The 13516-nt window shown below is 35.5% G+C and overlaps 1 protein-coding gene across 4 annotated transcripts in view; it reads right to left on the reverse strand.

Annotated features, from left to right (window-relative positions):
- SEC24B (SEC24 homolog B, COPII coat complex component) overlaps window positions 1–13516 on the reverse strand; it is a 96019-nt gene that overhangs the window by 25970 nt on the left and 56533 nt on the right. For 2 of the 4 annotated variants that reach the window (XM_082728176.1, XM_082728177.1), the window contains 4 exons: window positions 11291–11371; window positions 8462–8691; window positions 3043–3227; window positions 339–441 (listed from right to left, as the gene is read on the reverse strand). In XM_082728176.1, the coding sequence (XP_082584302.1) occupies window positions 339–441; window positions 3043–3227; window positions 8462–8691; window positions 11291–11371 (599 nt within the window). The remainder of the gene's footprint in view (window positions 1–338; window positions 442–3042; window positions 3228–8461; window positions 8692–11290; window positions 11372–13516) is intronic. The other 2 variants (XM_082728178.1, XM_082728175.1) reach the window with 1 other exon arrangement.

A 13516-nucleotide genomic window follows, 5' to 3' on the forward strand; every position in this document is an offset into this window, starting at 1 on the left:
ATACTCCCTGCCTATAAGCAACTCATAGAATTTGGTTAGGTACATGTATTAGTTACCCTGTACTGTAGTTATTTCTTTTTATATCTTTGTCCCCTGTTAGATACAAATTTCTCAGGGGCAAGGTCAATGACTTCGTTATCTTTGTATTTACCAGTGCTTGGTTAGGGCCTGTTACAAAGCAGGTAGTTAGAAAATGTTTGCTGAGGTGAACTGACAAAAATGATTATTTCTAACTTAAAAGATAAAAGATGAAAAAATCTCCAAGAAAATATATAGTCAAAACACACTAGACATAAACACATCAGTACCCACAAGTATTTTAAAATATGTTACTTTACCGTCAAGTCTCTGAAGGGATGTAATAACAGTCCTAAAGGAAGCTTAGCTTTATTCAATAAAGCCTGTGTCTGCGGAATATTTGTCAAAGTACACCGAAATGAACTGCAAAAAAAATGATCAGAAAATACATATATAGATCAGAAAATACATGTATACTACAGATGCAGATAATCAAGAGAATTTAAGGGCATAAATGAAAATCGTCTGGGTGCTATATAACTACAACTAGGAAGATCCATATTACACTAAGCAGGCATATATACAATATAGGTCAAAAACCCTAATTAAGGACTCAACATTTTCATGGTGGGAAAGTACAACAGATTTGGGAAAAAACATCACTAGCATGTAGAATATAAATTAGGAAGGACTGAAAAGGAAAACAAAAGTGAACAGGAAACGTCTGTATCTTTTAATAATGTTGTTCCTGCTTTACTATCCATTTTTCACCTGCTGAAAGTCCTTTGATGAGTCTCTTACTTTGAGACCCGTCAAAATTACCGTTTCTTCTGAAATCACCATTCCCTCCGATCACAAGTCAGAAGAAACGATGTCTTCCTCTGTGCTCTGAGATCAGTTTATGCTTCTATGGTATCATTAGTCTGCTTTGATTTAGTTGACTGTGTACCCTGTCTGTCTTCTCCACTTGAGATATTCATCATTTTGTTCTGTGCCATCATAGTACTATCCCTCTCTTAGAGAAAGTGTTCATAACTTACGAAGTACTCACTTATTTAGTGTTTATAACTTACTAAGTTATAAGTTAAGGTCAGTAGACACAGAATCAATAAAGGGGCAAAGAGGTAAGCAGGAGAAGTACTGGAAACCAGGAAAGGAAATTTTAAGAAGAGCAGCTCACAGTATGTCGAGATACCCAGACACATTTGGACTCCAGGCTGGTGGCATTCCTTGAACACTAAGATGATCCCTGCTTCATGACTTCTGCATTTGCTGCTTATGTAGCTTGCACATGCTTGGCACTTGCTTCCCAGAGTCATGTGGTTTGCTCTCACCCTTCATTCAGATCTCCACTCAGTGTTAATTCTTTGGGAAAACCTGTTCTGACTGCTCAACTGAATACAGTCAACCTCTATTGGCCTCACTACTCCCTACTTCACAGTAATATTCTGACATTACATTACACAGATGGTGTATAATGTATGATGGTTAACTTAGACATTTTGACTGTACATAGTATGTCTTCCCTAATAGGATAAAGGTTGCAAGAGATAGGGAACTCTGTTTACTGGTTCATTCCTGGCATCTAGAAACAGTGCCTGACCCTTAATTTAGAAGGCATTCAGTAAATATTGATTGAATAAATGATTTACCTTTATATGTAGGCACAATTATTATTCCTGTTTCACAATTGACAATATTGAAAATTTGTTAAGAAATTTGCAGAGTCTTACAGCTACTCATCAGTGGAACCATGGTAAGAACCTGAGTCCATCCAACTGTAAAGTCTACGCTCCCAAATACTATGCATTGCTATTTTGGTAAGAGAGGGACTTTCACAGAAAACACATAACTGAGTAGAAGCATACACCATCCACTATCTATGACATATATAAACACTATATTCACCTACTTAGGCAATGCCTAATCTTTCAAAATAGAAGGCCAAAATCCACATACTCATAGACCTGACAGCAACTTATATTCATAGGAATGGGCAGCTGTTTTCCTCTTAGGATCAATGATTATACATTTTCACAGCAATGATCTTGACACTGCCTCAGGCACTGATGGGGGTTGGTCATAGTGTGTGGCAGAAGGAACTCCATTTTCTTGTTTCTGTATTGGAAATCTACATAAGATTTTGACTGAAAAAAGAGAAGTTTACAGTTTTCTTAACAAGCCAGAAAACTACTGCCCTAATAAAAAAAAACACTGGCTGTAAAGAGGAACACTAATTCTCCTAATGCGAGGAAGAAGACACATGTTCTGTGAATCAGAGTTTACTTTACAAGGAGCAGAAAGATGTTTTCTAGGAAGCATCTGGGTGCGTAGGAATATCCTACTCTCAGGAGAAAGAAGTATTGAAAGCACACAACAAAGGAGAAGGCTTGGTTTTGAAGGTACTATGAGGTGCGTGGCAGAACTAACTCATCCACCAGGAGGAAACACCGGTGTTTGGTGGCCACCAGATGCCAACAGTCAGCTAACCTTCTCCATGAGGTGAGGAAATATTTAAGAAAGGACATCCAAATTTAAATCCAGGCTGGATAAGGTAATGATCTTACATTCTATGCTGCATGGAAAAAGGAAACTCAGAGATAAACCATTTAAACCTGTTCTTGGGATTATGTTAAGTGAAGTCAGTGTCCTTTTTAAAGCAGAGATCGAAGGGCATACATTTTTAAAGATTCCACCTTATTTAAAAGACATCAGAAGTTATTACTGGTGATAAGTAAGGAAAAAGAAATTTAAGAAAAACAGAGTTGGATCTGGGTTCCTGATTCCTTCACTCAAAAAAAAATTTCCCTTGCATTAGGTGATAGGGAATAGGATTGATGGAGAGATAGAGGCAGGAACAGGACCTAAAATAAATTTTATAGCTAGAACTTCTGTACAAAGTAAAATGGAAAATTCCCCATTAACAAAACTTCCAATCAAGGAATTAATATATCACTTTTACTAGTTTTGAAAGTCAAACATTTCTGACAAAGTGTTACTAAAGATCATAAAATAAATACTTACTCTGGGCTACAGTTTAATTTTTTGAGGTCTAAGTTTAAGTTCGGTACAGGAGCCCAAACAGGAGTCACGGGTAAAATATTCCTCTCCTGGGTGAGGTTTATAGGTCTCAGACTTTCTGGTTGTGGAGAACTCTGAAGACTCAGACCTCCCAGACTGGAGGACAGCTGGTTCATACCAGGATACTGCTGAAAAAGCAATTTAAAACAAAACAAACAAAAGAACAATATAACGAGCATGAATACAGTGTACTATGCTACATATAGGATTTTAACATACTGAATAAGTAAGAATATGAAAAAATTTGAACCTGGCTTGGAAACAGAATGGTTTTAATTGGGCAGCTCAATTTAAAGAAATCTTGAAAAAAAAACTCAAAGCAAAATAATGAATACATTTAAATCTTAGCACGGTTAAACCTCTTAACAAAATTTCAGCAATGTTTTTCAGCATCAAGAATTTGGATTCTGTGAGGCAGGATAAATGTTTTTGTTTCCAAGTTTTTACAACAATCAATTTTCAGGATAATGAGTTGATGGCATAAAAATGTATAATCATGTTCAATGAGTTTTGCTTTATTTTTTCTGTGTTACATTTGTTATATTTTTAGTATTATTATGAATTCATAGCTTTCTATGAACTCTACGTGACTTAATGAATTACACTTATTCATTTTGATGCTCAAACTACCCAATTTTTGGCCAGTGGGGGAAAAAAAACAGACTATTTAGTAAATGATAGTGAACTCAGAGCTATTTTTTGGGAGGAAAATGAGTTTATTATTTACATTATAAACCAAAATAAAACTTAAATAGATTAAAGATATAAAACTAAAATCACCTAAGAACTAAAAAAATTTATAGGGGGAATATTTCCTAATCTAAGGTTGAAAAGATCTTTTAAAGGATTCAAACACAGGTAAAAACAAAAGAAATCATAATATGGGGACACCTGGGTGGCTCAGTTGGTTAAGCATTTGTCTTTAGCTTAGGTCATGATCCCAGGGTCCTGAGACCTAGCCTTTTGTTGGGCTCTCTCCTCAGTGGGGAGCCTGCTTCTCCCTTTCCCTCTGCCTTCCACTCTCTCTGCTTGTGTTCTCTCTGTCAAATAAATAAGTAAAATCTTTGAAAATAAAATTAAAAAGAAATCATAATATGACTATAAAACTAAGATACTCCTTCAATGCCAAAATATACCATTAAAATTAAAAACAAATGTCAAGGTGGAGGAAATATTGCAATGTGTATCAGACAAACCAGAAGACCTGAGTAATTATGAAAGAATGTGAACTGGGACTTGAATAATTTATGACTAAAAATGTCTGCTTATAAAAAATAATTTTTTAATAAAAAATAATTCTTGATGAACTTGGTAATATAGAGCAATGGGCATTCATATACACTTCCACTGCCTGCTACATAGCTCCATGTAAATGTCTACTAGGCATTTTAATTTAACATGGCCAACTCGATTGCCACTCTTAGATGTATTTGTCTCTCTTCACCTTCAAAGTAAAATGAACTATCCTCTACCCAATTGCTCTGCCAAGAACCCAAGTTACCTTTTATATGTTCCTTTCTCTCAACTACCATAACAAATCCATCAATAAGTCAAAAGACAGACATTATCCATCCACTTTTCATTACCTTCACCAATAACTACCTTAGAACAAAGCACAATCATACATTTCTGTGATTATGGCAAAACTTCCATTTGTCTCCCTGTTTCCATTTTTGTTTTTTAAGATTTTATTTATTTATTTGACAGAGATCAGAAGTAGGCAAAGAGGCAGGCAGAGAGAGGAAGGGAAGCAGGCTCCCTGATGAGCAGAGAGCCCAGGACCCTGGGATCAAGACCTGAGCCAAAGGCAGAGGCTTTAACCCACTGAGCCACCCAGGCGCCCCCATTTCCATTTATGTCTTTTCAGAAAATTCCATCCGTGATCTGTTCTTCACACAGCAGCCCAAATGATTCTCTAAATAATGTAAATCAGATGTAGCATTCCATTACATAAAATCTCCAATGTCTCCCCTTTGGACTTGAAATAAAATCTAAGCTTTTGACTACAGTCCTTCATTACTTCCGATCTCATTCCTATTACTCTTTTGTTTTCTTAATTTCCCCCTCCCCGACAATGTCAGAGTTCTCGGTCAGACTTGAAAACACTTTAAAACAAGTCCTTGGCAACCTCCAAATTATTCTTGGTGACCCTGATATCCCTCTGGCCATAACCGTGAACCAGAAGGGCATATAAAAAGTCACCTTTAAGTGGCTTCTTCTAAAATTAGCTTGCTAATATTAATCTTAGATTAACATCTACAATCTTTTTTTAATAGATAGGTGAGAATTTAAATGTACATCCTAGCTGTGTGTTTAAATTATTATTGCTTACTGACCCTGAAACTAATGTCCAAAAAACTACTTTATTTTTTTTATTTATTTATTTTTAAAGATTTTATTTATTTATTCGACAGAGAGAGATCACAAGTAGGCAGAGAGGAAGGCAGAGAGAGAGGAGGAAGCAGGCTCCCTGCTGAGCAGAGAGCCCGATGCGGGACTCGATCCCAGGACCCTGAGATCATGACCTGAGCCGAAGGCAGCGGCTTAACCCACTGAGCCACCCAGGCACCCCAAAAAACTACTTTAAATTCAGATTAAATAAAACCAAATTGCTGCTCTGTCATCTTCCTTAGATACATATATCAAGTGTGACTTTGGTCTTCTTTTGCACAAGTCCCTACCATTTAAAGAGAAGGAAATTTGTTTAAATTTGAACTGTAAAGACTTGTATTCTCAGAACTAAGCCTGGTCTTGGACAGACAGTTTCACTTATCTGAGTCTCAATTTCTTCACTTCAATATGAAAAGAAGATAACTACTATAAAAAGGTCAAAATTCCAAGTGTTGCCTAGGACATACAGTAACAGTAACTGGAACTCTTGCACACTGTGAATGGAGGTTTAAACTAGAACCCCTGCTTTGGAGAACTGTTTTGCATTAACTTCGGAGAGTCTGGATACTCCACAACCCAGCAATTCCACTCCTTGATACATACATTCATTTAAAAGACATGAACAGAAATATTCACAAGAGCACTATTTATAATATCCCCACACTGAAAACTTACCCTAATGCCCAGCAACAATGGAACAAATAAATAAACTACTTTATTCACATAATGGGGTACATGAAACCATGAAAATGAATGAACACAGTAAGCACACAAGCATAAGGTTGAGCCAAAGAGTCTAGGCAAGAATATACATAGCTATTATTAAAAACAGGTAAAATTAATGTGCAGTATTAGAAGTCAAGATAGTTACTAACTTTTGTTTGGGGGTTAGTGGCTAGAAAAGGCTAGAAAACAGCTCTGGCTGTTGGTTACATGTGTCCAATTTGTAGAAAGGTATCAAATAGTATGATATTGATTTATTTAATTATACATAAATAGAATACAGATGTTTCAATAAAAAGTTATAAAAAAGGAAAGGTATAAGTCACTGATCTCTAACAGTATAAAGTCTAAAGCTTTTGCTTCATGATGCTCATTTCTCCCGTGATTAACATCAGTTACTTTTTAGTATGCCTCTGTCTCCTTCATTCAAACTCCTGTGATCCTTCCACTGGAGCTAGAGTATAAAAAGGATGGAAATTACAGAAGGACAGAATGAAGTTATTTTTATTTTTTTGAAGATTTTTATTTATTTGACAGAGACACAGTGAGAGGGAGAACACAAACAGGGGGAGTGGGAGAGGGAGAAGCAGGCTTCCTGATGAGCAGAGACCCCCAATGTGGGGCTCAATTTCAAGACCCCGGGATCACGACCTGACCCGAAGGCAGATGCCTAATGACTGAGCCACTCAGAAACCCCAGAATGAAGTTATTTTTAAAATCTAGTATAATAAATATTAATTTTTACTTTTAGTCCAAGGACAATCTCTTAACGTCTGCAAAATAAAATGGAAAAAGAATACTTCTGGAGTTCCTCAGTGGCTCAGCTGGTTAAGGAGCTGCCTTTGGCTCAGGTGATGATCTCAGGGTCCTGGGATTGAGGCCCACATAGGGCTCTCTGCCCAGTGGGCAGTCTGCTTCTCACTCTCCCTCTGTACTCTCTGTTTCAAATAAATAAATAAAATCTTAAAAACAAAAACAAAAAACCAATACTTTCCATTCTACTATTTCAAGGGTCAGCAAACTTTCTCTGTAGAGGGTCAGGTAGTAAATATTTTAAAGATTTATTTATTTATTTATTTATTTGACAGAGAGAACACATGCATGGGGAGCAGTAGGCACAGTGAGAGGGAGAAGCAGGCTTCCCACTAAGCAGGGAGCCTGATGTGGGGTTCGATCCCAGAATCCTGAGATCATGACCTGAGCTGAAGGCAGACACTTAACCGACTGAGCCACCCAGGTGCCCATTTAATCTTCACTCTTAGTGTACCATAAGATGAATTTTCTGTAAGTTTAGTCTACTAAGAACAGTTTTTAAGTAGAATGCTTTACCATTTCAATTGTTTTCTTACATTTTACATTCTTAATAAATATAAATGTAAGATACTTATTATTCCCTATTATTAAATTGATATGGCATTTAAAAGGTGACTCCAAAATAGGTCGTATCAGAATGGGTCACTTTGTTATAAATGGGTCATTATATATATATATCATATATAATAATAATATAATAATATATGATATTATATATCAATATATTATATTATTAAATAATACAATTTATATTCTTATATATAAATTTAATATATTCTTATATATTAAATGGGTTGTCTAATATACATAATAATGGGTCATTTATTGTAATAAATACAACTGATTAGCATTTACATTTGTGGAGACTGTTACCAATTTCAGTTCTATGTCGCACCATGAAGAATTCTTTGATCTAAGAGTTGGAACCAGAATTCCAAACCACATTTATAACATCATTTTTTTTTTTTTTTGAGGAAAAAGCCAGCTTAATATTACAGACTTTAAAAAAATTTAACATTTACTTTCCTGATTATAAAAGAATAATTGAAATAGTAGAATGGAAAGTATTTTTTTTGTTTTTGTTTTTAAGATTTTATTTATTTGAGACAAGAGAGTATAGAGGGAGAGTGAGAAATAAAGAAATAAAGAGCAAGGCTCTAAAAAATAAAAGTACAACAAAGGACACGAAAATCAGACCTAATAACTTGATCCAGATTTAAAGACTTTAAAGATTTGATATTTATATTTCTTTTTATCTCTATCTATATACACACAAATACACACACACACACACACACACACATTGGAACCAAAATCTATGTACGTTTGACCTAGGCTATCTGTATTCACACCTATGATCCATTTGAATCACCAGGGATTTGTGAGAATTGTTAATAGTTTGACCATTCTAGAACTGCGGTGTCTTTATACATACCTGAGCATACGGCTGGAATCCAGAATACCCTGGGCTACTGGGCGGTACTCCAGAGTTAGGTGGTGCTGTAGCATTCTGATAACCGGGCTGAAGAGTTGGGTAACCATACCCAAATGGCTTGGCCATTTTTGAAGGCTGAGGAGCAGAAGATGCTGGAGCAGGAGCAGAAGCAGGGTCGGGTTCAGGAGCGGGATCAGGAGCAGGACTGCTTGCTGATGAGGAAAGCATATCTAGCAAAGGGAAAAACATGGTGTTAACATTGAAAATCAGGACTCTGTAAACAGCTGGCTCCAGGGCAAGGCATTATCTTTGGCATTTTCCTTTTATAAACCTTTGACTAGGAGAAATTGCAAACATCCAGAAATTATAAACATCCACAGAAGTAGAGAGAATAGAATCATGAACCCTTTGTTCCCTTTAGTCAGCTAGAAGTCTGTATTATTTGCAGAGGCAAAACTGAGATTATGAAAGACTAGTGTATAGTGTTCAGCTTCTAAAACAATGTCTGGTATGTAACAGATGCCAAATAAAATTTAATGAACAAATGTTCTTCCATTATTTAAATTTAAAACAAAAAACTACAGGCTCCTGGTGGCTCAGTTAAGCATCTGCCTTCAGCTTGGGTCATAATCCTGGGGTTCTGGGACGGAGCCCCACATTGGCCTCCCCGCTCACTAGGGAGCCTGCCTCTCCCTTTTCCTTTGTGGGCTGCTCCACCTGCTTGTGCACACACACTTTCTCTCAAATAAATAAATAAAATGTTAAAATAAAGAACTAAAATTTGATTAAAACAGAAAAAACTGTAGAAAATTTAATCATTAAGCACAAAAATCACAAGAAACCCTAAAAATTACTACACATACCATTATTAATGTTGCTATACTATTAGTCTTATTTTAAAGTCAAATAAATCTATACCATATATTTGAATTTCAATCTGTTTTTCATATAAAAATTTTATTCTTCACCAGGAACTAGACTCTGCAAAAATATGCTCTTAAAAAGCGTGTGACTTAGTAAAACATACTTTTTAAAGATTCTTCAAGAATCATATCTTTCTACTGACCATATCTATTGGCTCTCATTTTGGAAGATATGTTCCCAGACATTCTTTTATCATCTTGTGCTTATTAGGCAAGGGCTGGCTTACTGGTTTTCTGGAAACCTCCCAGGTTTCTTAGGACAAGAAGTTTAATGTAGTGTCATATCCTGCTTCTCCCTCATCACAGTGATGGGAATGTAAGTAGAAAGTTCTCTTAACATGCTAACAGTAATTAGCATAAGATATAAAAAACTTAAGTCATAAATGTGGAGATCTAAAACGTCTCCCCTTTCTTAGGAAAGGGACAATGTATCGTACATTTCTATAGTCCTAAATTCTATCCTAGCACCTGACACAGTATTTTCAATTCATTTAATCTTACTGCTCTAGATATTCACATCTTTAATTCTGGCACACTATAAATAGCTAGAAAACTTGCCTAAGGTCACTCACTTAGTGTTAGCACAGTTCATAGGAAGATTATGATTTGCTGATGAAATGAATATGGACAAGCAAATCAAGGTCGAACTTCAAAACTTCAAAGCCACGATCTTTTAACTATCCCATTCAGTATTTCACTTCAGGTTAATTTTTGTTTTTGTTTTGTTAGGTTAATTTGAAACTCATGAAATACTATATAGTTATAGTAAATGTATCTTAAAAAAATTTTTTTTAATTAAACAAATGGATAGTTAACATAGAGTGTTACATTAGTTTCAGGTGTACAATACAGTGATTCCACAAGTAGTATTCCCCTTTTACTGAACAAATGAACTCTTCTGGAATATTTTGATAACAGTGATTGCTTTTGGAACGGTCCCCAATTTCTTACACAAACATGTATCCGTAGAGGAAAAAAAATCCTTATGCACAAAAGAGTAGCTTATTGAAGTATTCTTGAAGTATTAAAAGAGAACTCTATACTAAGCTGAGAAGATGAAACTTTCGTTTTCTACTGCTTCATAGCACAGTGATAGCAAGATAGTATGTTAAGTCCAGCATATGTCAACTTCAATTAAGCTCCATCCTGGATTATTACGAAAGTGGTAAGAAATAAAGAGAAGGGCAAATTACTTTTCTGTTCATCCTAAAGTTTCAAATCATTAGAAAGTGAGAAAAAGAGAAGTCAGATGTGGTTGTCAGTTTATCTGTGATAAGAGACATACAAAAAAGGAAGATCAAATTTAAGATATAATGAAATGACTACTAATTCTAAAACTTAAGTTTGTATTTTTAAAATACTATGCACCACTACTATTCCTATGTAATGACCAAAGTTATTTCCAGATAAAGTTAAAAGTAATGCCTCCAAGATCTACCCCCAAGTTGGTTAATCTATTTACCTGGTGAGGCAGCCATTGGGGGAGTAAAGAGTCAAAGACTATTTATACTCAGAGGCTAGTTGGAAGGAATTCAAGGACCTAAGCATGAGAACAGAAATATAAAATTTACTTAAGAAGTTATTAGCATAAGAAAGAAGGGAAAGAGGAGAATTATTTAGCATTAAAAATCTTTTAGAAAGAGGAAAAAGTTAAAGAGCATGATAACAAAAGTAAAATAATAAATTTTCTTAAGTCTCCCAGAAACAACATTTGTAGTTGTTACATGGCAATTACAACTATTAAATTAAGGCTGAAAAATAACAGAAAATGTCCTTTTTTTTCTGTTAAAAATACTGCTATATAAAAAAAAGCCCACTAATTATGTCTAATATATGTTCATGTTTGGAAAAAACTGATGGTCAGTAATTTTTCAAGTAAGCATCAAATAAGCACAAAATGAATTACCTGGGTAGCTGCCTCCTTCCAAGGCATCATAACTGTTGGGCATTGGAGAAGCACTGCTTGTCGTAGAAGAGCTGTCGACACCTAAAAGGAAAAACCAAAATATCCACTAAGTTTAAAAGGACAATGGATCGTAGAGCACCCCCTGGCAATTTTGAAAAAGATGTTTTACTGAACTAGGAAAATTTTTGACTTTAAACTGAAAGTGACTGATGTTTAATGACTTTTAAAAACCATATGTAAATTTCTGTTAATATGAGTGGGGAGAATATGGAGCTGACAAGTGGAACAAAATTTAATCAGATGATGTGAAGCTGTCTTAGAGAACAGGTATCAAACTTTTAAAAGCAGTCAAAAACACAAATATAAATGTTAGATTGATGGAAACGTTACTAGAGTAACACCTCCATGATTGCATCTACCAAATCTCAAGCTATTAAATACATTTTATCAGTATTAGGGTATCATAAGATAATGCAATTTTAATGACTTTTACAAGGCAGCACAGCTGTATGAAACCTTAAAAAAGGAGTCTCCAGCTTGGGCTACGTTGCTATTTAGCCTGCTACTCAGCATTTCTATGCCTCAGTCAGAATCGCTAGTTAGTATCAAAAAGCCAAGAAAGAGCAAGCTTTGGTCAGGATATAAAGGAAAGGTAACCCTCCTACACTGTTGCTGGGAATGTAAATTGGTGCAGCCACTATGGAAAACAGTATGGAGGTTCCTCAAAAAAATGAAACAAACAAACAAACAAACAAACCCAAACAATCCAGTCATTCCACTAGTGGCTATTTACCCCCCAAAACCAAAACACTAATTTGAAAAGATACATGCACCCCTATGTTCACTGCAGCATTATTTAAAACAGCCAAGGTATAGAAGCACCCAAATGTCCACTGACAGATGAATGGGTAAAGATCTCTCTCTCTCTATCTCTCTCTCTCTCACACACACACACACACACACACACACACACAGGAATATTACTCAGCCATTAAGAAGAACGGCGTATTGCCATGTGCTACAACACAGATGGACCTAGATGGTATTATGCTAGGTGAAATAAGTCAGAGAAAGATAAATACCATATGATTTCACTTATACGTAGATCTAAAAAACAAAAACAAATAAACAACAAAACAGACTCTTAACTACAGAGCACAAACTGTGGTTACCAGAGGGGAGGTGGGTAGGTAGATGGGTAAAACAGGTGAAAGGGAGTAAGAGGTATAAACTTCTAGTTATAAAATTAATCAGTCATGGAGATGAAAGTACAGCACAGGGAATACAGTTGATAATATTCTAGTAACACCATATGGCAACCCGTGGTGACTACACTTACTGTGGTGAGCCGAGTAATGTATAGGATTGTCAAATCACTATGCTGCACACCTGAAATGAATCTAATACTGTATATTAACTATACTTCAATAATTAAAATAAAATCCTTGTTTAGTAAGTCTCCCCCCAAATATACCACAGCTTAAATATTTATCAACAGATGAATGGATAAACAAAATGTGGCGTATCTATATAATGGGATATTATTCAGCTATACACATGAGTGGAATACTGATACATGCTACAATGTGAACGATCCCTGGAAACATGCTAAATAAAAGAAGCCAGACACAAAAGGCCATGGTTATGATTCTATCTATATGAAATATCCAGAATGGGTAAGTCTACAGAGATAGAGAGTAGACTGGGTTGCTAGAGGCTGAGAGGAGGAGAAAATGGCAAGTTACTGCTTAATGAAAATAGTTTCTTTCTGGGATGATGAAAATGTTCAGTTCTACCTAGCTTAGTACTTTCTCAAAGTCAGAACAAGAGAAAAGTGGTGACTGCACAACCACCAAAATGACAGAGCCAGACAGAGGCGGTGGTTGCACTATTTAGACAACACTGAATTATACGCTTTAAAATGGTTCATTTCATGCTATGGGAATTTCATCTCAAAACCTTATGTTAAGACAACATGAATGGGGAATTAATATTCTTTTCAATAAGACAGCCACGTGAAGTAGAATAACATTAGACCCCTTCCTTACCCTCCAATAAAATTAACTCAAAATGGATCACAGACCTAAATGTACGCAGCAAAAATATGAGAATATAGGAGTAAATTTTTGTGACCGTGGACTAGCAAAGGATTCTTAAATAGGACATCAAAGGCACAAGCAACAAGAAGAAAAGAGTAAACTGGATTTTATGGAAATAAAAAACTTT

Source organism: Mustela nivalis (genome assembly GCF_964662115.1).
Source record: "Mustela nivalis genome assembly, chromosome: 4".
Lineage (NCBI taxonomy): Eukaryota > Metazoa > Chordata > Mammalia > Carnivora > Mustelidae > Mustela > Mustela nivalis.